Source organism: Abrus precatorius, unplaced genomic scaffold, assembly GCF_003935025.1.
Source record: "Abrus precatorius isolate BTA unplaced genomic scaffold, Abrus_2018 Scaffold5, whole genome shotgun sequence".
Lineage (NCBI taxonomy): Eukaryota > Viridiplantae > Streptophyta > Magnoliopsida > Fabales > Fabaceae > Abrus > Abrus precatorius.
Window position 1 is genome coordinate 1,513,053 of NW_020874395.1, and position 25,313 is coordinate 1,538,365.

The 25,313-nt window shown below is 30.9% G+C and overlaps 4 protein-coding genes across 8 annotated transcripts; 1 reads left to right on the forward strand and 3 right to left on the reverse strand.

Annotated features, from left to right (window-relative positions):
- Positions 1-1,696: 1,696 nt before the first annotated feature.
- Positions 1,697-5,725, reverse strand: LOC113867801 (putative rRNA methyltransferase YlbH). The gene is made up of 9 exons (XM_027503284.1): positions 5,519-5,725; positions 5,327-5,427; positions 5,118-5,219; positions 3,588-3,692; positions 3,340-3,444; positions 2,926-3,064; positions 2,460-2,575; positions 2,318-2,374; positions 1,697-2,144 (listed from the first exon to the last, which is right to left on the reverse strand). The coding sequence occupies exons 1-9, from the start codon at positions 5,655-5,657 to the stop codon at positions 2,043-2,045; spliced, it is 966 nt and encodes a 321-aa protein (XP_027359085.1). The 5' UTR covers positions 5,658-5,725; the 3' UTR covers positions 1,697-2,042.
- Positions 5,726-8,106: 2,381 nt separating this feature from the next.
- LOC113867622 lies at positions 8,107-12,613 on the forward strand. 3 transcript variants are annotated; one of them, XM_027503022.1, is made up of 9 exons: positions 8,107-8,573; positions 8,816-8,887; positions 8,991-9,443; positions 9,975-10,110; positions 10,267-10,429; positions 10,639-10,767; positions 10,903-11,097; positions 11,461-11,583; positions 12,006-12,613. In XM_027503022.1, the coding sequence occupies exons 1-9, from the start codon at positions 8,399-8,401 to the stop codon at positions 12,096-12,098; spliced, it is 1,539 nt and encodes a 512-aa protein (XP_027358823.1). In that variant the 5' UTR covers positions 8,107-8,398; the 3' UTR covers positions 12,099-12,613. The 3 variants fall into 3 exon arrangements, with proteins under 3 accessions (XP_027358823.1, XP_027358825.1, XP_027358826.1); XM_027503025.1 differs by having other exon boundaries at positions 8,279-8,573; positions 9,222-9,443; positions 12,006-12,179; XM_027503024.1 differs by lacking the exon at positions 10,639-10,767 and having other exon boundaries at positions 8,262-8,573; positions 12,006-12,307.
- Positions 12,614-16,316: 3,703 nt separating this feature from the next.
- Positions 16,317-18,200, reverse strand: LOC113868023 (transcription factor MYB35). Its single transcript, XM_027503575.1, has 4 exons — positions 18,068-18,200; positions 17,699-17,828; positions 16,947-17,136; positions 16,317-16,871 (listed from the first exon to the last, which is right to left on the reverse strand). Exons 1-4 carry the CDS (start codon positions 18,198-18,200, stop codon positions 16,317-16,319), a joined length of 1,008 nt encoding a protein of 335 aa, XP_027359376.1.
- A 2,085-nt stretch (positions 18,201-20,285) lies between these two features.
- Positions 20,286-25,072, reverse strand: LOC113868054 (probable prolyl 4-hydroxylase 6). 3 transcript variants are annotated; one of them, XM_027503609.1, is made up of 8 exons: positions 24,875-25,072; positions 24,688-24,774; positions 24,543-24,600; positions 24,317-24,421; positions 21,940-21,997; positions 21,681-21,856; positions 21,506-21,566; positions 20,286-20,749 (listed from the first exon to the last, which is right to left on the reverse strand). In XM_027503609.1, exons 1-8 carry the CDS (start codon positions 24,982-24,984, stop codon positions 20,442-20,444), a joined length of 963 nt encoding a protein of 320 aa, XP_027359410.1. In that variant the 5' UTR covers positions 24,985-25,072; the 3' UTR covers positions 20,286-20,441. The 3 variants fall into 3 exon arrangements, with proteins under 3 accessions (XP_027359410.1, XP_027359413.1, XP_027359411.1); XM_027503612.1 differs by having other exon boundaries at positions 20,414-20,749; positions 24,688-24,756; XM_027503610.1 differs by having other exon boundaries at positions 20,414-20,749; positions 21,506-21,560.
- Positions 25,073-25,313: the final 241 nt, after the last annotated feature.

Sequence of the window (25,313 nt, forward strand, 5' to 3'; positions counted from 1 at the left end):
TTGATACTTTTTGTTAGAGATTTATAGATAGAAAAATTTTCAATGACATTACAAGTAAATGATGTTAAACAACAAGAGAATTACGGAATGCAAAATACAAACAAATAAAAAGAAAGATAAAAGTAAAATAATTCAGAAAAGAAAAGGTCAATAGATAAAGGATAATGACAAAGAAAAGACTAATGTTTCAAGAGAGAATAACTCAGATGTACATGAGTTAACTCACTACTTGCACTTTAGTTAAAGAAATATTTTGATTTATAAGCTAGTAATACAAAAAAAGAAAAAAGAAAAATTGATTTTAAAAAGCAATAACATTTTTCTATTATGCGTTAGTAAAAAAAAAGTATAATTTATTTTAAAACAAGATTTTCTTACATTATTGTAAGTTTAAAAACTTTTATACTTAACATGAGTCTTTTATTTAATTTATATTTAACGAATTATAATTTATTATTTTACTAACAGTTAAATATAAATTAAATGAAAGACTCAGATATGAAAATTTTTAAATTTACACTAGTGTAAGAATTTTTTTTTATTTATCTTTCCAAACGGAAGGTTGCATCAAATTAATTTCTCAAACAAATAGGCTGAATTGTCCATCTTTTCTATTCCTTGAATGAAAAATGCTCCAAAAAAAAATTGCAAGCAGAAAAGCTCATGTTATCTCAGTGACGAAGGCATGCACTGTCAACATGAGTATAACACGCCATGCAACACTTCAATTAAACTTTTAAGAGTAAGTAAACCAGTCATGAATATTAAGTCTAATGTACTATTTGACTTGCTTTTTTTTAATATATTCTTTATTATTGACTAAAATTTATTTAAAATTATAAAATTACATAAATTTTACTCATAATTTAATGAATCTTACTTGTAATTTCATAATTTTTAATAAATTTCAACAAATAATAAAGTGTGCTTGAAAAAGATGTGAGTATATTATCAATAAATAAAAATTGTGGTAAATTCAGCTAGTGATATCATTTACCTATTTGTGCGTTTAACTTTGATTGTTTTGGTGAAAAATATTATGTAGGAATAAAAAAGTATAAGAAAGTTTCCATATGTTTAAATGTTTTGTTTTATAAAAGTGAAAAATAATATTTTCTGTAGAGCCTACAAAACAAATTTGCACACATAATAGTTAAATTTTGGGTGAAAACGTGTAGTGATTTTTTTATTTGTTTGTAGTTTATTAAAATAATATGAAAAAAATACATAATTAAGAAAATATATTATATTAAATTTTAAATTTTTTGTTAAAATAATTGTTATGTTATATGAAAATATTTTTTTTTTCATATAAATTACCTTTGGTACCCTCTTTTCCATTTATCTAAACAAGTAAAATTTTCTTATTGTTTTTTCTCTTATTTCTATCCATCTAAATAACAAGTTTTTCCATCTTATTCCTTATATATTTCTCTTACTACATTCTTTTCTTTATATTTTCTTTCCACTCATTTTCCATTTCATCCACATATAATGTTGATGTAACATTCATTCAGTGGACTCACTCCTGTTGAGTCTTGTGTAAACTAATGCAATGTCAATTTAGTTTATAGACTTTGTTTCATCACTCTGCCAAAACGGGCCTTACATACTAATCTTCCAAATTGAATGTTTAGTGTCCTAAAGTAGGCAATGAGACCATAATCTACAATCAGTTGTGGACCAAGAAATTTTAAATTCCGAGGGGAACACGTATATATAAATCTGTGAGGGCAATACAAATACATATATATATATACACATACTAAATATAATATAAAAAAATAAAATCTTTTGTGGGGCAAAAAGCATATGAGTAGGTCCATCCCTGTCAACAATGAATGTATCAATTTTCAGCTGAGGGGATCCCACATCATGAGAAGAATTCAAGATTTTATAATACACCACACATGACCTGTTGCAGGGACCAACATTAGACTGTGCCTAACAGCTTTAGAAGAAGTGAGATAGGTGCCAAAAACTAAATCATGTTGAGGACCCTTTAACAGATTAAACATTGCACCAGCATGTTTTTCAGCCTTTTACTGCAACTGTGGTATTGGAATGTGTGATCTTCTCTTCTTTTGGGCCCATGTTGGTCCATAAATGGCCAGGAGCGTCCGGCCGAACCGCCTATCAGTTATCTGTAATTCCACACAACCACTTTAACATTTCAATTTGTAGGCATATCATCAAAATCCACATGTATAATACAAAGTCATAAATGGAGGTCCTGCACCCCCCATGAGCCCATGAGTGGAGGAGCAACATATCATATGTTACCAAGACAGTACAATTGGTTACTTGAATTAATTACCTTCACAAGGCTTCCACAAGAATCCAGCATATCGGTTTTTAAAGGATACTCAACTACCTAGATCAGAAAATGACAATTCAATACAAAATTAGTAAGACCATTTGGACCAAGAATAATGAGAAAGTAGGAAACTAGTACATACAATGAAAGTGTCCTTTCCAACCAATGATGATTCCGATATTTGCCTCATCAGCACCTCATAGTTAACTTGTGTATATGGAGGGGTGACACTAATGTAATCAAATGGACCACTGTTTCCTGCATTTAAACAATTCAACTCACAACAGCAGAAATTTTCATGCTAATTTCACTTTGGGAGTTGTCTGTGGTGGAGATAATGCTGGAAATATTTATTGCATTCCCTTAAATAAAAATCTCTACAGCAGTTACTGGTAATTCTTATCCCAGCAATACTTTTTGTGTCAGACATTTCATATTTCAAGCCATATAAGTATTTTTGCACACGAGGATCTGTGTGTGTTATAATTCATATATCATTTTGTAACCTTATAATTTTGCATAACCCTAATCCCAGTTGACTAAGAAGCTAGTAGATACTAGAACTAGATATGCAAAAAATGGAATTAAAAGAGAAAAGATATACATGCCTACAAATTGCTCCGCACGTTCAAAGAATTTTTCCACACGGACAGTATGTATGACTGAAACATCAAGGAATCCAGTTTCCTCCAAGTTTGGACGTAAAACATCGGATACAACCCAAGGATCCATCTCAACAAAATGCACCTGAAATGTTTTTTTTTATAATCATATAAACAAGAAAAATCAGGCAAAAAAATGTATTACACACTGTAAACTTAAAAAACAAATTGCTGAAAATTCTTTTGTGCATCTCCTTGAAATAGATGAAAATCTGTTAATTCAATTTCTTAACAAAAGGCTGATTCTATCACTTTCAGAGATAACTCAGAAAATCTGCCAAGTGATCACAATTTTATGCCGCAAAACTCACAATCCATAGGATATAGAGATTGCAAACTGCTCATTGAAAATATTAATACCTCGGAACATCCTCGGCTAAGTGCTTCAATTCCCACAGAACCTGTACCGCTATACAAGTCTAACCAGCGACCAGGTCTCAAGGATGCAGGACAGCCACCAGCCGCCTTGGTATTTCAAAATAAAAAAATTTAGTATCAACAAGAGAGTTGCAGCTAGGAAATTATAAAGACCAGATGAAACACAACATCAACAATTAATTAGCAAACAAGTGTGCTACATAGGAGATGATAAAACATGAAAATGGTACCTGTAATATATCGAAGGCTGCACCTTTCACCACTTCCATCATGGGGCGTACATCCATGCCCTTTGGTGAGAGTAGCTTTGTTCTTCGAGCTGTTCCTCCAAGAACCTATGCAGGATTCATTTCAAACCTAAAATCAATTCTACCAACAGAAAAGTTAAAATAAAAATTCACATCTCCCAGAATCAAGTCTATTCTACCCACCCCAAAATTGATTTTGAAAAACTAAAAAGTTAGCCAAACAACCATGGTTACTAGGGATTGTTTGCAAGTGGAGATTTTGGAGTGAAAGGGAGGAGAGGGCAAGTGTTCCATTTTAAATAAATATATTTTAATTTGATAATTTTTCAGGATAAAAGATATAAAATGGTAGATTAATAACAAAAAAAAAAAATTTATTTAAAACATTCTCACCTTCACCTTGGTTTTACAGTCTTCCAATCAAACTCATAATCATTGGAAATAAAAGTCAAGGTTACTTTCATCATTTCTAAAAACTAATTCTACGATATTTAAAATCAGTGAATCAAGGTAGCCAACCCTAAAAGGTTTTAACTTTTAAGCTCTTGGAGAAAGAGGTGCTAAAAAGCACATGACTTAAAGAAAGGCATTGTCATAAAAAAGAAGACATCAGTTAAATAAATGAACATATTGCATTAATTTACCATATAAATTAAGTAATTAACTATTAAAGCAGAACATTCAGAGTAAAATACTACAGAAAGATGTTCAAGTAATGAAGCTTGATAAGTTGATAACCACCTCCAGAGATTAGTGTACAACCTAAATGAAATGAAATAAAATTACCATACCATTTTAAAGATATTTTATGATGGAACAGAGTTAAGTTTCTATGCTGTTGTTTGCAAACACAAATTGATTGGGTTGGCACAGGGAGAGAAAAACAGATGTATTATCCTAAGTTCATCAAATGGAAAATGGTAAGTTAACAATACATCAAAGGGTATATAACTAAAAGGGCCTCAAGTCTAAATTGCTTAGACAGATAGGTCACTCAAGCCTAAGTCCAATCACTCTCCCTCACTCTTGGATCGGACCTACATTCAAAATTATAATGGAAAATAGTCTGAGAGTGCATCGATGAAATCATCATCAGATTCAGTACCGCCCATCATCACTTTCATCTCCATCTAATTTATGACCAAACATTTTCATTCATTGATCAAGGAAAATATGAAGCCCACAAATAAGGGAGTTTGACAAAATAAAAAAATATAAAATTCCAAATATCTCTATCATAATAAAACCTTTAGGAATAGTGGCAATTCATCATACACATAGAATGCAGCCATCTAGAATTACATAGGAAGACAAAGACAGCAGGAAAATGGGGATTATACTCCTCTAAAGTGTAGGATACACTTCACTTGGAATGATCACTTTCACAATTTGGTTTACAAAGTACAAAAAAGAGCAACATCACACTAGTAATATATCAATGAACATATAAAAAAATAAGCACTCTTTATTTTCCTCATAAATTAGCACGTTAGAGTCCTAAAATGATAATACCTGAAGCAATTTATGGGTAGTACGAGGAGGCTTAGGGTCCTCTATTGGGTCCTGCACTTTCTTCCCTCCTCTTGTCTTTAGATGCTCTTTTTTCCGCTTTGACTAAACAGTTTCCATTCAGAATATAAATTAAAAGAAGAAGGAAAAACAGTTAAATTCACAAAAACACAATTCACACAAATTTTCAAAACATAGAAAAAAGAAGGAACCTTAGGAGATGGCTGAGAAAAGTACTCATCAGCATCAACATCGTAGCCATACCGTTCAAGCAAGATTTTTTTCTCTTCACTCGCCAACCCATTTTCAGATTCTGCAAAGCATTGAAGACACACAAGGTTCCAACCATATTGGAACATTAAAAATGATTTATATTTTAAACTTTTGAGCAACAATGAACTTACTAGTGTAAGAGAAGATGAGGAGAGAGGAGGAACGGTTGGTCGGTGTGAAAGAGAATGTTAGAAGAGGAGATGGTTGTGACCCAAAATTTGTGTTGGTGTTTAGAAGGAGTGAGGACAGTGTTGGAGACAAAATCGCCATTGTTAGAGGATGATGAATTGAAGCAAAGGTGGAGAGATAAACTGTCTCAGATAGATGATAAACTAAAATCCATTAATTAAACTAGGCTTTAAAATTTAAAATAAATTTGTTAATTCTTGAAATGAGTAGGCTGAAATAATAATATTAATTATTCATAATTTTATTTTAAATATATATAATAAATAATGAAAATTGTATATCAAATATATAATAAATATTAATAATTTATTTAAAAAATATAAATATTTTTAAATTTTAAAATATTAAAAAAGTTATAACTGTAAATTTTTAAAAAAATATAAAATATTTTTATTATTTAAATTATAAAATTAATACTTAAAGTTACTGATATTTATTAATTTAGTTCAAAAATTTATAAACATTATTTAATTTAGCTATTAAAATCATAAAATAAAAATTATATTATCTAATCATACAGATAGTTATATAAGTATTATGATAACATTCAATTTATCACATTTAACATGTTAAATAAAATTGATAAAAATTAGTCAAAGGACCAGGGCTTTTTTTTAAAAAGAAACTTTATCATAATTTAAAGAATAAAATGGACAAGTTGATGTAATTTCAAGAGTTAAAATAGTTAATTCTTTAGCAGTAAAAGTTTTATTTCAAATAATAATTATAATTTTAACAAATAAATGAAATAGTATTCATAATAATTTATTAATAAAAAATGTGCCAAATAGTATACAGTAATAGCACAGATAGAAAGTGGCACCATGGCAGAAGAAAAAGAAATAGCAAAGGAATATCCGACAGAAGAGGGACATTGTTGAAGCATTTGAAGACCAAACTAAACAGATTGAACCATTTATTTACATATCTAAATATATGATTGATGCTTATCATGTTCCCATGCTCAAGGACCCAACCAATTCATTCACAAGAACCACAACTATCTATTCCTTTCTTGTTCCATGTCTAAGTTTTATCTTCAAACTCACAGAAAAATAAATAATTTAAATGAAAATATATCATAATTTAGAATAATCGGTTCTTTAAAATAAATTTAAAAATATTAATTATTAACTTTTTTTATACTCATTATACAAATTATTATCTATAATATTTAATATTATAGATATTTTTAGAATAAAATTTATATTTATAAAAAATATAAATGACTTAATTGCTTTCTTTACTTTTTAGAGATTTAATCTTTTATTTTTATAAAAAAGATAAAATTTATAAAAAATGTTAAATATACTTTATTTTTATAAATTTTCATTATTTGTTAATTATTTAATTAATACTCCGTGACTAATTAATAAGATTCTCTTGAATTTAATGATTGAAATAGTAAAATAGAAAAAATAGTGAGCTGGTCCCAGTGGAAGTGCTTGTAACGTTTACGAAGAAGAACACGTGCTCCCACAGTACATCGTGTCGGAAACTCAGACATAACTGTCTGCACGACACTACCCTTTCCATTGCACACGCTTTCGTTTCTATTATTTCATATTTTAATTTTAATTTAATACTTATTTTTATATTTTATAATTTTTAATAATTAAAAATATGTTAAAAATAATGTGTGAGAATTCTTCTTTTCACAGTACTCTTTTCTCAAACACTTTGACCACTATTCCTTTCTTCATATCCAATATTGAACCAAAGCTTGTTCTTGCTTGATGATTACAGAATTTAAAGACAATTATGAAACTTAATCTCAATGCTAAACAATTTGTTACATGAAAAGATGAAGTTTAGATTCTCTTGTGTGTATCTTTATTATCAAGTTTTTAAATTATACAATAACTTATGAAGATATTTTCAAAGAGTATATTTTGGATTTTTGGAAAAAAAAATTAATATCGGAAAAAGATAAGAAAAGAGAAAAAAAAAATGATAAGATTTATGATATAATCAAAAGAAGATTCGACTCTTCTAAGCTAATTAAAAATAAATTTTTATTTATTTTGATTTAAAATTTAATCATATACAATAAATATTTAAATTCAAATCAATAATAAATATTATTTTTTTATACACGTTTCTTCTTAAAGAGGAATCAAATTTAACAAGAAAATTTTAAAATAGTGAAAATATAAATAAGTTTGTTTACTTTTAAATTTTAATATATTTTAAAAAAATTGTTTTAGGACAATTTCTAATTGACAAAAAATAACGTAACGAGATTTGTTTGAAAGTAAAAATGTATCTTACTGCTCACGGTACTCATAAAAAGTCTAAAAAAATGTATTTATAATTTAAAAGTAAATATAATACTATTTTTATAACAAAATTTTATGTAATAAAAATAAATAAAAAAATATGAGATAAGATACGGGATTAAAAAGAAAAAGAAAATATATTATATGAACAAGATCTTATTTTAAAATTTAACATGTTAAATGATACTAAACAACAAAAAACTCTTCAAAATTTTACTTTATATATTTAGCCTCGTGCTGAAGGAAAAGGTAGTGGAAAAGGTAGTGTTATTTTTCTCTGCTATCATTATTAATCCTCTTTCATCTTCGCTTAATCCACGCGCCTCCACGTGTCATTTTGTGGACCGTTGGATGGAATCCTGAAAGGACCCCACAGTCTTAAGCGTTTGCATCCGTCATCATGAATGACCCTTCACCAGCTCAACGACGAAGCTGGTAAGCTATCCCCATTGATTCTCCGAACACCCACTTCAAAAAAGCACCGATTTTTGCGCAGGGGAACGAGAATCACGAAGAGGGTCGCAGAGAAAGAGAGAGAAAATAATGGGTGCTTGTGGGTCAAGGCCCAAAGTCTCTGAGGACCTTGCAACGAAGAAAAATCATCATCGAAGCAACAGAAGAAGAAGAAGAATCTTACGAAGACGCGTGTCTTCTCGAAAGATCGAAGCCAATGTTACTCACTCTGGTTCCGCTTTGCAAGCATCTAATCGTGCTTCAGGTGTTTGCTTTCACTTGTGGTTTTTTTTTTCTTTTGTAAATCGTTAATCAATGATACCCCTTTATTTTGTTTGTTCAGTTTTTGTTCAAATTAATTGTTGTAACTTGAAAAAAAAAAATACCGCAGTTAAATGAATGCTGTTTTTTTTTTTTTTTTTTTTTGGCTTGTGCTGAAAGAGTTGAAATTTATTAATCTTTTTAATTAAATGTAATTTGATTGACATTTTTGTTTTCTATTTTTAGATGCTGCTTGGTTTGATTCTACTTCTGCGTTGGATTCTGAATGTGATGATGAATTTTACAGCGTCTATGATGGTATGTGGTATTTTTTTTTTAATAATTTTGAGTATCAGAGTATCAATTTATTTATTTTTGTTCGCTGCATGGTTATATGTTGTTTTACATTAATGTTTGATAGATGGGGTGTCTTTGAATGAGTGTGAAATTGGGTCAAGACCAAACGATTCATCTCCTAAAGGAGTTGTTGATTCTGTGTTTGGTGATCACCAACAACAGAAACTGAGAGTGCACCCTTACAATTATTGTCGTAGCAATTCTTCTTTGAAGATTGCTAAGAATCAAGCCAAACCAAAAGATTCTACATTGAAATCAGATGGACCTCAAGCTGAGTTAAACTCTGTTTCAACAGGGGAAGTGTCCACTGGTCATGCAGATGAGATTGGAGAAGACAGGAAGCTAAGCCTTGATCATTGCGGGATTTTGCCGAACACCTGTTTGCCTTGCCTTTCTTCCAATGCCCTTGCTATTGAGAAACGGAGGCCTATGAGTCCTGATACACCAAGTTCACGAAGAAAGTCAGTTTCTAAACTCTCCTTTAAATGGAGGGAAGGACCTTCGGATATGACATTACGTGAGTGTTCTTGACTTTTTCGCTAAGAATGGTTTTCTGTTTCTGTTCTTTAGTGTTTTTCAGTTTTATGTGATTGGAATAATTAGGGTTTGTTTCGTTTGAGAAAATGTTTGCTGTCTTCGTTTCCTATTGTGATAAATAATTATGAAAATGTCACCTTGTTTTCACTTTGTTTCATGTGACAATCTTTAAAAAGAGGAAACAAAGTTAAAATAATGTGACATTTTTGTAATTATTTATTAAAACAGGAAATGGAAACAGAGAATGTTTTCCCAAACCAAACAGACTCTTAGAGTGGCTGTGAAAGTGCTGATACTGTGTTTGTTTGTAAGATTGAGCTTCTTTTATTTCTCCGGCCATGCTTACAATGAAATGAAAATGTCGGAACACATGAAAGGCATTAGCTATTTCTTTTATTTGCTCTTCCTTTTGAGCTGGCTATATCATGCACTTTCCAGTTTTTTAATGTTTTCTGCAAGTTCTTTTTATGGCTTTTCTTGTTACTAATTCATGGCCTTTCTTTTATTTCAGTTTCCCCTAAGGCGTTTAAACAAAAACCGTTGGGAGGTTCCTTGATTCCATTTTGTCCAATAGAGAAGCAAACTCCTGGTTCTTGGTCACCAGTCGAGTCAAGCTCCTTTAGAGTCAGAGGCAAAAATTACTTTAGGTAGGCACCAAATTCATATTTTGGACTAAGACATTCTTTTGGTGATTGAACCTGTTGTTAGGGATGACCCTCAAATAGGGCCCATTCAGTATGTTAACAGTAAAGCACTGTTCCATTCTTGAATTGTTCTATAATTCATTTTTACATGGTTGGCAGGGATAAGAAGAAAGATTTTGCTCCAAGCAGTGCTGCTTTCTATCCTCTTGGCGCTGACCTCTTTTTGTCTTCGCGAAAAATTGATCATATTGCGCGTTTTGTACAAATTCCTGCAATAAACATACCTGGAGATGTCCCTTCTATTCTTATTGTAAATATTCAGGTATTGAACTCAAACTGAGAATATCTCATCCTTATTATTGAGATATGCAATTTATGTCAGGCACCCAATGTATGGGTTTTCTTCCCATTCTGTATATATGGGTGTCAGTTTTCTTGATAATTCTGTATCATGCACTGAAATACACATTCATCCCAATGTGGACTTTCTTCTAAGAAGATTGTGACGTATTTATGCTGTTTGAAATGCAGATACCATTGTATCCTGTCACAATCTTCCAAAGCGAAAATGATGGTGAAGGAATGAATGTGGTTTTGTACTTTAAATTATCTGAAAAATACTCTAAAGACCTTTCAGAGCAATTTCGGGAAAATATCAGTGTAAGGGGATATGATCTTTTATCCTTTTTCCTTATTAGTGTGCCCCATGTTACATAAAACGTTGCCTCTGCAATGATATGCATGTAGTTTTTGGACACTCATTAATATTGTGGCTGGTCTTTTGTTCCTTGGCAGAAATTGATCAACGACGAAGTGGAGAGAGTTAAAGGCTTCCCTCTAGATACAATTGCACCCTTTAGGGAGAGATTGAAAATTTTGGGTAGAGTGGCGAATGTGGAGAATCTTTCCTTAAGCACAACTGAAAAGAAGCTCTTGAATGCTTACAATGAAAAACCTGTTCTCTCACGCCCTCAACACGAGTTTTTCTTGGTAAATACACATGCATATTCTAGTTACAGATCTGATGTTTCAATAGATTCTCCATGGGCCATTTAATCTTGCATTGAAGCAATCATCCCTTAAGCTTCTGCTTCATTAAATAATTATTGGGAAAATCATATTGAAAATTTTTATTTCTCTTTTTATTTATCCTGCTGTAGCACTTTTAGAAGCTCATTTAGATTTTGATTTTATTTTCATTATTTTGATCTGTCTCTTTCATCTTCATTTTCACTTTGAAAATTGTTAACATAGTAATGAACATATATTTCTCCATCTCTAGGGAGCTTGAGTTATATAGAAAAATATTTTAGCATTCAACATATTCCTATTCTGATGCTATTTCTTTCACAGGGAGAAAACTATCTTGAGATAGATTTGGATGTACACAGATTTAGCTATATTGCAAGAAAAGGATTTGAAGGCTTCATCGAAAGACTGAAGCATTGTAACTTGGATTTTGGCCTGACAATTCAGGTAGTTTTCTTATAATTTTATTGGCAACATAGCTTGTTTGGTATTTTTAAACATTCTCTGTTTTTATTTTCTGTTTTCGCTTTTAATTAAAAAATTGACACCTTATTTTCATTTAGTTTCCTGTTTTCTAAGATTTGTACATGAAAAAGTGAAAACCGAAAAAAGAAATGTTTTCAATGTTTTCTGTATAAATCTTTGAAAACAGGATACAAAATAAAAACAATGCAACAGTTTTGTAATTAAAAGTGAAAATAGAAAATAAAAACAAAAAACTTTTTCTGAAGCCAAACATTACTTATATTTTATTCTATAATAACCAAGTGTTAAGCTTATATTCACTATGTTCTCTTACCATTTAGTTTTACTATTGGAAGATTCAAGTCCTGATTTATGATATATTTTCAATTGCCTTCTTGATATAGGGAAACAAGGCAGAAGACTTGCCAGAACATTTATTATGCGCAATACGGTTGAATAAAATTGACTACAGCAACTTCAACCAAATTGGCTTTTAAGTCAACATAAAAGAGTTTTAGCCTCAATATCAATATATTTCATTATTATTCCAAGTGTGTTACTCATAGGCTGTTTTTGAATGAGATTATGTAGCTAACCGCTATGTATCTTTGAATTTCTTGATTCATTGGTATAAAAAAGTTGTAGAATGTACAGTGATGAGAATAATCAAATTGGAAATTACCAATGAGTAATTTATCTTTTTCATAGATACAAACAGTCCCTGAACCATGGTTATGACTTCCCATTTTATGTATTCAGGTCACTGCACATCTTTTACAAAGTTGCTAGACTACATGAATAATATCCACAGTATTAACTATTTAACAGTGAGAAAAATATTTCTCATGAAAGCATAGGTTTGTCAAGGAAGTAGATTTTAATACCTAACTAATATGTGCATGTCTATTTGTAAACTTCACAAATTATGTGAGTGAAATGTCGGATTCGAATCTCTTGTAATCAAACAACAAGATGCCAAAGGTCAATAAATGATGGTTCAATTATTTTGTAGGTCAGTGAGCACTTTGAGAAATTTTAAATAAGATTTTATATTTTAAAAGGTTTGCAAGTAAATCATTGAATTTTATTATTTTCAATTAACTTTTTGGATATTTCTATTAGGGTTCAGTTAATTGTAAAGATTCAAGTACTAATCTTTAATTAGTTTCAAAATTTATTGAATAACTAAACTAATAATTTAGGTTCTAAACTGTTTAAAAAATTATAATTAGATCCTTGAATTTAATAGAATGCTGACAAGAATGACTACAGGGACATGCTTTAAAAATTTAGAGACTAATCACACATTTTTAAAGTAAAAAGACTTCTTTAATTTTTTTTAAAATAATTTAGGGATCTATAGAGTAATTTAACTATAAATGAATTCAGAAATCTTATTTAAAAAAATTAAAAATTAGATCCTTAAACTTAATAGAATCCTAATAAGAATAAGACAAAGGACATGCTTTAAAATTTTAGAGACTTATCACACATTTTAAAAGTAGACTTATTTAATTTTTTTAAAAAAATTTAGGGATCCTTAGAGTAATTTAACTATAAATGAATTCAACAATACAAAGGGACCATTACAAGAAAGGTTTAATTATTTTGAAGGTAAAAATAAGCAAAGATAAAATGAATAATTAATATTTGCATTGAATTTCCTTTGAAAATCGAAATGTAAATCAAAATTATATAATTGCATGCAATAACCACAATCATTGAATAATTTGAACAGATGTGGAACACACACTTTCAATTTAGAAAAAGCTTAAATCTAGTAGGAAGTGTCTCTCTCAAATGTTCAGTTGGAATGAAAATTAAGTGTAATTAAATTAATATGATATATTTTAGCTTTTTCGCTTTCCCTTCTTTTCTATCTTGTGAGACCCTTGAACTTTTATGACCTAGTATTGGTAAAACAGGTTTGACCATGTAGATGAACCTGTTCAAAACTCATCATTTTTGCTAATTAGTTTATATTATTCAAATTAATCAACTAACATAACCTACAAATCGTGACAAGGAAGGAATAAACAAATTTCTTTTTTTCCCCTAATTCTAATAATCAAGTCTCATTATTGTTCAATCTTTATTCACATTCACAATTTTGCCTCTCTCATCTTTCACCTTTTTTTTTTATTTAATTTCTATTTTTTTATTTAATTTATGTTTGTTGTATTATTTAGGTAGAATGATTCACCAACCCTTCATAAGAAAAGAAAATTTGGGTGAATTGGCTTTCTCAATCTATTCTTTTAAAAGGCCCAACTTGTGTATCCCAATTTGGTGAGTTGATGGCTACTTGGCCATCATTGCGCTGAATCTACCTCAACGTTGGTCTTCACTTGAAAACAAAAATGATAAATAATTTTTTACGTTATTCATATACAAGTCATGAACAATTATTTCTTTTAGATTTTATTTATTCTCTTGCATTTACTTATTTATTTTTGCTATTCCCACTCCATTTTGTTTTTACTTTGTCATTATTCCTACTTTATGGTGATTAATACTAATAAACATTTTTTTGTCTCATGTTATTTATCTAATGTATATTTCTTTAAATGTTGTTAATTATATAAATTATGATGATAAAATAATCATTCTTTAGAAAAGTATCCTCTTATACACTAACGGAGGCAAGTGGCCTGTTATCGCTTAGATAAGGTATAGGTAGGTAAGTCCTATATAAGTGTTATTGAAATGGAACACTATATCCTCCCTTTAAAGTTTTTTGTATTAATTTTTTTATTTGTTAAACGAAAAAAAAAAATTAAATAGTATTTATCCTTTATTCCATAAGATGGCAGCATATTCGTTATTCTTTCGTGCATTGATGATTGAATTTTTCCAAAGGGTTAAATATTTGCAGTTTTCCCATTTTTGCTTATTTTCTTAGTTATTATTGAAAATTTGTTCGTGATGAATCTAGCTAAAACATAAGAACATTGATTGTACTGAGAACAAAGGCAAAAATGTTTATTAAAACAGGAAACTGAAGACATATTTGCATAACATGAAAGACTGATTAAAGTGTGACAAAAAAAAAAAGACCTTAAATTAAATTGTTGTAGGAAACAAATCTGATCAATCGCGATTAGCTGGAGAACTCATACATCGCCCAAAAATTGAGGAGAAAAAACTTCTATGTACCTTATTTTCTTTAAATGATGAAGATGAATGTGGGGTAACTTCATTACCATGTAACCCTCTAGCCATTTTGTTTTCTTCCATTTGTGACACATTTTCTTCCTTGTTGTTGCTCTTCACCGAGGCTTTTGGTTCCATGCATTGCATTTGATCTTGCCATATTCGACCAGAAGATCCTTGTCTTCTAAATGAAAATGATGATCTTTGCAACGTATTCATGATGAATCAGAGTGTTTCCTCTATTGTATTCTTTTCTTTGTTTCTTATGATCTATGATCTAATAGTGAAACACCCTTTTCTTCAATTAATTATTTTTAACTGATCACATAACTCTTTTTTGTTTAGAGAGAGAATATTAGGAAAATTGTTATGAAATCATCTGTTTGGTTATAAGGATACGGTTCTGATTAATTTAGCTTGTAAAATATAGTAAATAGGCTTTTCTATATTTATGTCTTATCCACACAATTTTGACAAATTCATTCCTGTCTGTTGCAATATTTAGAAGCTATCAAGTGTTCTTATTATCCACTTTTGGCAATGCTACATTTTAGGGACATACATAACAATAGAGCGATGTCTTCTGTCTTGCTTGTTTTTCATTTATTGGATCTAGAATCATTGATATTCGAATTAACAAAATTTAGGTGCAGTAATATAACTATTTTTGGTCTCTCTCTCTCTCTCTATATATATATATATAAATATATAAATATATAAATATATAAATATATATATACATATATATATATATATATATATATATATATTACTGAGTTAAAATTTCAATTTTGATTGAAAAACAGTATCCACTGTAAGTAAGTTTTTTAATAATCTAAATTAAGCTAGATTCCCAAAAACTATTTCTATAAACTATGAAGTTTTTTTAACATTTTAAATCAGTTACATTCCCAAAATTCAAACTGATTAAGTTAGAATAATCTTTTATCGGTTTATTTACTTGATCTCGATAATAGAAATCGTTTTTTATGATTTACGTTTCCTAAGGTTAGTAATAAAGAAGCCAACGAAGATAAGGCAAGTCTAAATATTGACGTTCCTTAGAGGCATATCAAGAAAAAACATTAAAAGTGAGGAGTTAATCAATCTTATCATATAATCATCATTAGTAGTTAAGATCAAGTGTATGTTTAGCAACAGTTCATTTTTTTTAAATAATTTTTTTTAAAGCTATCCTCAAACGTGGAAAAATAAATGATTATATTTTTAATAGAATATATTAATTTGAATACACATTGATGCTTCTCAAATTTTTACCTAATATATTGTGTGAGTGGACGTGCATGTGTGTGTGTGTATATATATATATATATATATGTATTAGATTTAAACATTGAACTCAATTAAGATAAATTTCCCTATCTGAATAAAATCTAGACTGCAAACTATTATCTCACTGATCCTTGTAAAGAAGATAAATCATAATTAAACATAATGATTAGTCACTTTTCTGGCACATTGTAGTTAGCTGAATCTAATGTGGAAGTCTTGAATTTAGTTATCTGATCATGAATAAGCAAGAAGCAATGCTATTAAAACACTTAGTAATCAAAAGAAGGATCCAAAAGTTCAGGGAATGCTGCTCTTATCTCACTATCCTTATCCAAAATACCATCCACAAATGAATTCCCTGAAGAAGAATGACCCTCACACTGCTTATTAATTTGATATTCCATGCTTGCATCACAAGCAACAGCCTCAGAATCCTCACTTGCAGCTCCATGCTTGTCATGTCCATTGCTTTTGGTATAGTTAGAAAGTTCAACTTCACTTTGCAATAGAGTTGAGGGGTTCAATGATGACACAACCCTTTGTAAGTCACACTGTTGTAGCTGCTGAAACTCTGACCACATAAATGGGTCACTGTGAAGAAACTCACTCCAATCAAAGGAAGAACAAGGAGGGTTGATTTGTGTTTGGCAAGAATAGGACTTTGGAGAGCTTAATTGTGTGAGATTAGAGGAAGATGAGGATGAGGTTGAGGATGCAGCTTCACTGAAGACATGTGGTTGGACATTGTCTAAGTTGGTGACTTGGTATTGCACTTGATGTTCCCATGAGTCAACTTGATCCTCTTGTGTGTGATCCACAATTGACTTCTTGGAACATGCATTGGCTATAGATGGTTCAGTTCTGGTTGGTAGCATGTTGCTCATCAAGTCCTTGTTGACAAAACCCGTTTGGTTGCTTGTGTTTGGGAGGCCACTTATGTTTCCCAAGTCAGAGAGGACTTGTGACACTGGCTTATGTGTTATTGGATCAATTCCCATCTTCATAAGCTTCTTTCTCAGCTTTGTGTTCCAGTAGTTCTTGACATCATTGTCTGTTCTCCCGGGTAGTCGCTTTGCAATTAAAGACCATCTATGTTTTAAAAAAATGTTTGTAATGAGATGTCACATATAAGGTGATGAGATTTTCATCTTTAACGAAAAAAAGGTTAAAAGAAAAGCAAAGGAAAAAGGGTTTATATAGTTAGCACATTTGTGATGCATGTCAAAGTTTATGGTTAGTTCACAGTGCAGTTTATATTTTCCTCATGTTATATAAACCAACAACTGCATAATGTTTTGTCATGCTAATTTTGCTCATTTTTCTGAGACTAATAGCTATATCAGAAAGCAGAAGTTAGTAAGTTGCACCCCTATGCTCTGATCAGATGGCTTTAGGAATTAATTTTAAGAACATCAGAAATTAAATTTCTTTTCCAGCATAAAGCATATAGGTGAATGAAATATGTAGTTAAAATACAAATATGATGCAAGATAAACTCTATCACAGCAGGCAAATTATACTGAAAGATACAGATTTTACTTCAAAGGCAATCTAAAAATGTGGTTTTAATTTGTCACATTTTATATTGGTTTCACACATTGCACTGAGGCTCTATAAAAGAATTTTTTCAAATATAAAGAGTAGAAAATACCTGCTTCCTATTGCTCCATGAAGGTTGATAATGAGCTCTTCTTCTTGGGGAGTAAAACTATCATGCTTGAGGTCAGGTCTTAGGTAGTTGGTCCATCTTAGCCTACAGCTCTTGCCACACCTATTCAGCCCTGCAAACAAGTTCAAGAACAAAAGAATAAACTTGCACCATACGAAATTATAATCTCTTAATTCCCATGTTAGAGTGCGTTTGGAAGAGCTTGTTTCAGTATAGCTTATTGCAATGAGTTATATAGTCAAATTTAATTTTATGGTATAAGCTTTTCATGTAAAGAGAACTAATTGAATAAGCGTTTGCTGTGTTTCCAAACGCACCCTTATTATTTTGGAAGGAAAAGCTTGAAGAAACCTGCTTTTTTTGGAACCAATGTCCAGTTTCCAGTACCATGGTTGGCCACATAGGCAAGTATTTTAGCATCTTCTTCAGGAGTCCAAAGGCCCCTTTTCACATTGGATTTGTCACAACAAGGAGGCCTTCCCATTTTTCAATGAGAGGAATAAGAGACAGAAGCTGAGATGTGAGGGAAGGAGTGAGTGAGTGAAATGAATTATGTAATGGTGATGCAATATGCATTGAAGGGTAACTTTAAAGTGGTGAAAGGGACTAATGTTTAAGATATGAAGAGGCAAGAAAAGCATGCAAATTTTGGCTCCTAATAACAACAATTGCATGATTATATTCATCTTTCTGTAAACAAAATAAAAAACCAAAACAATTTGTATGACATCAGAAACATAATGCAAGTGCCTTCCCATTTCTTCTTTCTCTCATATGCCTCCTTCTCAAAAGCAATTTCTATTTTCAGGTGCAATTTGAATGACCAATTTTGTTAAAACTGATTCTGATACCATCAAATGACATGCAATCAAAATTCTTTCATTTGAGTATGTAACTTGGCAAATAGGCCTCTCTTTAGTAGTACAGTGCCAACTGCCAACTCCCAATTGAACATAACTTCATGACACAAAATAATAAAGAAGTTCATATAGACCCTTTTCACAAGATAGATTCTAATTGATAGAGCCTGTGTAAGCATTCTATAAGGAAATTATGAAAAATGAATCTTAGTACAACATATCTTACACCATTTTCTTGCATTACTTTTCTTTTAGGCAAAAGAAAATTTAAGGATTGGAAGCTGTCCAGTGTAACTCATGGTGATGCTTGCATCAATCTATCTTTCTATTTATTTATCTATTATAATATATAAAAACTAAAATATTGTCCAATTATCTTACTTTAATGTTTTGTTTAGCTAACTAAATATTTTGTATGTATTTTTTTGTATGTTTGTTTTTGTAAAAATCTTCCATCCATTTTAATTTCTTTAATTTGTGTTTTAAGTGATTAGCATGAAAGTGAATAAATAAATACAAGTTTTACTTTAGATATATTTATACACCGCATTAATTTGTATAGGGAGTTTAAATGAACACTGTATACTTCATATTCCTTATTATTCAAAACTAACATTAATGAAATTTGTGTGATGTATTTTATGAGAGGAAATACTAAAGCACACCAAAAGCATTTGTGTCGTTTGAGAAGTTTGTCATTCTAACATTTGTAATTAACTAATTATTGAGAGACTTTATCGTACTCAAGATTCCATACATTGTACATCATAAAATTCTAAATGAAAAAGATAATTATTCCCAGCTATTTTCTACTTTTCAATTTCTCTTACTATTGTTAAGTTTTATAAGAAGAATTAAGGTACCTGTTCATTTTCTTCTTTAACATGGTGTCATAGGTTTCATCTCTTGCATTCTAGTGAAAAAAAAGTTGAATAAATAACATCCACCTATGCTTATGCAAATGGAAGTAAATATATAAGCACTAATTTAAATATATTTTAAAGGTATTTGCTACCTTATTTATAAACTTAATTATAATTATTTTTATATTTTAAAAATTAAATGACATTTATATTTTTTAAGATGAATCATTAATCTGTGTTATCTATTATACTTATTTAATATAACATTAACAAAGATGATTATTTTACTTGTATAAAAGGTATAGAATGCTTTCTTAATCTGTAAATCATCAAAGAAATTACTTATTTTAAAATATTAATTTCACATCACTGTTATTGTATGTGATTAGTTGCTACTTTCTTATGTATTTTATTTCTTAATTACTTGTATATTCTTTGTATGTAATTTATTAATTTATCATAATATTATTAATGTGCAAATGTAAAAATATAAAAATATTAGTAACACAGACAAGAATTAACACCAAAACTTTTTTGTTAACGAATTTTCAAACAGCTTTTGCTTCCGTCAATCACACGTACGAGAGAATGGTCAGCTCAGGACCAACAACGCATTTTAAACATAACATAATCATTCTCATACTTGGGATTTGCTTGTTTTACAGTTAAAAAAATTAATTCTTATCCTTTTAAATAAGAATACACTTTTCAATAAAAATGTTATTCAAATTAGTTTATGAAATAAAAAAACAGAAGTCACGAATAATAATTAAGTATAGGTAACAAAGGGAGAGCACAAGAGATTATAAAAAATGAATGAAATATGATAGCAAGCAATAAATATGGCTAGAATTTTTTAGATTTTAGAAAAACAGGTATGGAAGTTACTGGCAAGAGAGTTCCATGTTGCAGTTAAGTAAAAATGAATGTTATGTACAATATATTTGACAATGTATTATGACTCTACATGCATTTAATAACAATGAAATTGTAAGAGACTCCCTATGAAGAGCAAACATTGCAACTCTTCATACAGCTTCCTCTGACTCCTTCACTGCCAACCATGTAAAGTGGGTTCTTCTCACATTCACCTACTTTAGCCCACCTAGGGCAATTCTCATTCTCATCAACACACTCCCCACTATCCACTCGCTTCACTGGTTTATCAAAGTCACTCACATGAATCCACTTAGTTGCAGACCACTTCTCACCCTCAATCACTGGGCAGCTTCCATGCAAGCTTTTAGTATCCGTAGTTGCGTCGAGATGTAGACTGAAGAACAACAAGGCATCACCCTTCCGAGGTTTCACTGAAATGCACAAACAGAAAGTGTTATAATTTAGATCCTGTGCCATAAAATAAGCCATGAAATCTGGTGGTAGTTTTGTTCATTTAGGTGTTGAATACTCGGTGTATCATAAGATCAACATCAACGATCACATTGGAAAAAATTTTGGCAAAAGGAAGATGTGTCAACAAACGCAACACATATAAATAACCAACCTAGTAATACAAAATGAAGCAGCTAAGATTAAAAAAACAAGTTACAAGAAATGGTGAAATACTCATTTGCCCCAATCAAGTTTTTATATAAATACACTAAATTATAGGTTTAGGTAGAGAAAGAGGCAAGAGAATGAGTAATAAGATATTAATATGATTAGTTACAAAGTACTATCTAATGGTCCTATTTAAATTAACAATTATTTCAAATACTAATGTACAATTTACTTGCAAAGGCCCAAGGCCCCAAGCCCATCATTAGAATTGTTTGGGTAGACATCTTAATTAAGCATTTATTCAATAAACTCTACCACATGAGCGTCTATGATATAAATTTAATCATGAAACTTAAAAATAAATTATCTTGACAGGAATCATTACGAAGCTTACTAAAATAAATTTTGAAAAAAAAAAAAAGAATCTAATTATGCACACCACCAACTAATAAGCACTGGAGACTTGAAGGAAGTCTGATGTAGTTCAAAATAAACAATGATCTGATGTCAATTCATCAAAAACTGTGCTAATAGTTTTGTAAAATCATCCTGATATATATATATACCTGCATATCCTTTGTGAGCACATTCAGACCAGCTCTCATCTTTTGGCTGTGACAACTTTGCCTGAAAAAGCAAACAAATTAAGCATGATTTCACTTTTTTTTGTTTGAGGGGAGGGCCCAGCAGCGTTCATTCAAAGGAAATATTGGAGAATCAAAGACATCAGAAAATCTGTACCCCAGAATTCGGAAAAATTGTTTCCCCACCCTTCTCAACATTAGACAAATACATCAATACAGTGGCAATCCGATGGCCACCCATAATTTGATTAGCCTTGTCATGGAAGTAATCAAAGTGTGGTTCGTACTTCTGACCATGCTCATAGTGCAATATTTGCATCGACTCACCATTTTCTGATGCATTTGAGACACATGGTTAAATTGAAGAAAACAAAAGCAACAACAGAAATTATCAAAGGATGATATTATCTACTAACCTATAGGAAGGAATGTCCATGCAGAAATTCGGGCTTCGACATCAGCAATTACTTCATCCTTAAAGATTTAAATAAAGAGGAAATTCAATAATTAAAAGCACAAATGTCAAAAAGCTTTCTTAGAGTAAAATTTCAGCTCATGAAAACATGGTTTCTTTGTCATAAGAATTGGCAGAGAAATTTTCCCTAATTTTCCCAACCTAGTTAGAGGAGTGGATTATTGTAATCAAAAGATATTTGGAATGTTAAAGAATTTTTTTATAAGAATATATGAAATGTCTTGCCAATTGAAAATGAAAAACAATTAAAAAAGGACTGAAAAAGCACTTAGGTCACTGATGTTAGCTGTGAACAAAATAGCATAGAACAATTCAAGATATATAAATTATTGAACCTTTAACTCATCAGAGACAAGTTCTGCCCAAGTCGGTAGATTTGATGCAGACAAATTATTATTAATTAAAAGTGACAGATATTTGATTTACTATTGTTCTTTGTATGGACTTCTGGAACTACTAGAGTTATGGCTCTGTGTATTTGATAAGTTATTTATAAGTCTACATAAATCCAATCTCACAATTAGGAATCAAAGTAATAGAAGGTCGTCTAAAAGTCACTTGGTCACTGAAGAGTTTATTCAATTCTAGAGTCCTAAAGGGTTGATAAATAGTGATTGTCAATGAATTTATAAGGAAATTCAGAATGGTATTCAAAGAAGCATGTTCAGATATGCACGCAGGTACTTTATTTTCAGTTTAGGCTAAGATTTCTGATTATATAGATTTCTACCAAAACAGTAGACTCCTCCCATGCATGCCCTTCATCCCACATACCTATCCAACAAATTTCCAAATTTATTTTTCCACCCAACTCCAGCTCCCTAAATTAAAACAAATTCCTTCATTGCATTAAATAATCTTACAGGTAAAGGATTTCAAGCACAAATGGTATGCACACTATATGCACTATGTTTGAATCTGTCACCAAAAAGAACAAATTGTGCCACAGATGAATGTAAAGAATATAGCATAGCTGAAACAACTATGACATGAATTATAATCATCTGCGACCAAACAGATATGAAGAACATTCACCACCACATTTTCATAAAGAGGAAACTTTACCGAAGTCAGGTGGATGTGCAAGTGCATGAAGCAAGTTATGAAACATATTATTAACTAGCAAGTCCTTTTCAATGCCAAAAAAAATCCCATGAGATAGAGGTTCAATGTGGCACTTAAGCATAAGGCTTTATCCCATTAGGTTAGTCTTTTTTGGGATGGGACCTCCTCATAGGTTCAGTCATAACATTATAACTATACCATTGAGTCCTATAAGAAGAGTCAATAAAGGTAATGAACACCAAACAGTCAAAAGTGCCAAATCAACAATTAAAATTTTGTTTTTGCAAAAGATCATATTGAAGTCAGAGAAAGAATCAATAAATTGAGGAAAAATGTAATCAAACCATCAAATTAAGGTGAAGATAAATGAGAAATCTACAAAGTGATCCATAGCATGTTTGGTTACAAAGAGAAACAGTTTTGAGATAACAAAAATTTGTTGTGGTTCAATTTCGTAGCAGTAAAAAAAAAGCCACTTATGCGTAACTCTGTTCACAGCAGAGAGCAGAAGATACTACCATTCCAATTCTAACATTGAAATGGAATTTACTCATAATTCTTTGGCGTGTGTGTGTGCCTGTGCGTGAGAGAGAGTGAAGCAGGCCTTGGATCCAAGGATGAGTTGCTTCAGCTTCAATTGGCTGAGGTAGGCCTTGAGATTAATGTAGCCTCTTCCTGGATTCTAGAAGTTTCAGCTAAGAAAATTAAACAATTGGTTGATGGTTCCTTATTCCTATACATTCTTCCCAACCTTGAAAGTAAAGGCCTCTTCTCTGGCAGTTACCCTTGTTCTCTCTAAAAAGTACAAAGCAAAGAACTATCCTGAACTCAAGGAAGCTTTGACAGTTCAGGACAAAAAAATCATCTAAACACTCCTTATTTACCTGTTAACTTCTGATTTGGGACGTCTTCACTTCATTGCTAATTATAAATCAATCCACATTTTGCATATACTTTCATTCAACTTAGACACGTCACTCATCAATCTTAATTTCTTATCCCCAGATCAACTCAAAATCATTGAAACTCCAAACTAATTTCTAGTACATTTCTCACCATCAAACATTGTCAATAAACATGCCACACTCAAGATAACAAGAACTATAGGATCCAATAAAAGCACAGGCCAAAATTTAAAATTTCAAAAAATTGCCAACCACCTTTCTCTCTCTGCTGGATATTAATTCTAAATTACATGAAGAGCCTAAGGTTTAGAAGTAAGCAGAAAATAAATTATTTTTTATTAATTATACCTGTGCCTTGTTAAGAAACATCCCAGAACTCGTTCTGACTTCACTCATTATACTTTTACCAGATTCATTATCCGCCACCATAGACTTCTCCAGCTTATCCTTGGCCTAGTATCACAAACATTCACACATATAATATTATAATTATACACACAATTAATAGCCCAATGTAAGATCTCCCTTAAACCCAATGCTAACATTAATTTTAAACAAAAAATCAATATCGAACCAGATTTATCAGATGATCACATTCTTCCTCAGATAAAAATCCCTTGTACAGAAAAGCCCTGCATACCATAGTTTGCAAAATTAAAAAAAAAAAAAAAAAACAAACGAAGCGACCCTTTTGTCTAAAACATGAAAAAGGTGTGTACCTAGGACTCCACGAGAGCTGAGTGACCCGTGTGGGATCAAACTTCACTGAAGAGACTCCTCTGTTCAATCTAAGCACCGATCCATGCCTGAAGAAGCGACACAAACAAATCAAAAGGTGAGATTTTGAAGGCATTCCCAGATAGAGAGAGAGAGAGAGAAGGGGAAAAGGGGGAGCGGTAATTTTACGTGGCCTTAGCTTCTTGGTCCAAGTCGGGTAATCGAATTGCAGAAACAGAGAGATCAGTGATAAAACAGAGGAAACAGAGGAAGAGGGAAACCAAATGACGAGGAACCATGGTGAAGAAGATTTTGGTGAGGAATCACAAAGAGGGTGTAAGGTTTATGTAATATAACGTAATTGAGTGAAGAATTGAAGAGAGAGAGAGAGAGTGGAAATGTAATTAAAGCGTTTTTCTTGCTCTTAATTTTGTTTGTCGTTTTCAGATAATTCAACGAGACGCCCACTGGATTTGATTTGGCTTTCTACTCTCTCTGTCTGTTTCTAATGTCCACTTGAAATGAAATTAAAGTATGAAACCCCTAATCCCACCTTCTCGAAGCTTCATCTACCTAATTAACACAAAAAATGTGAACTTATATTTGTGGGATTTCACTGTTATAAGGT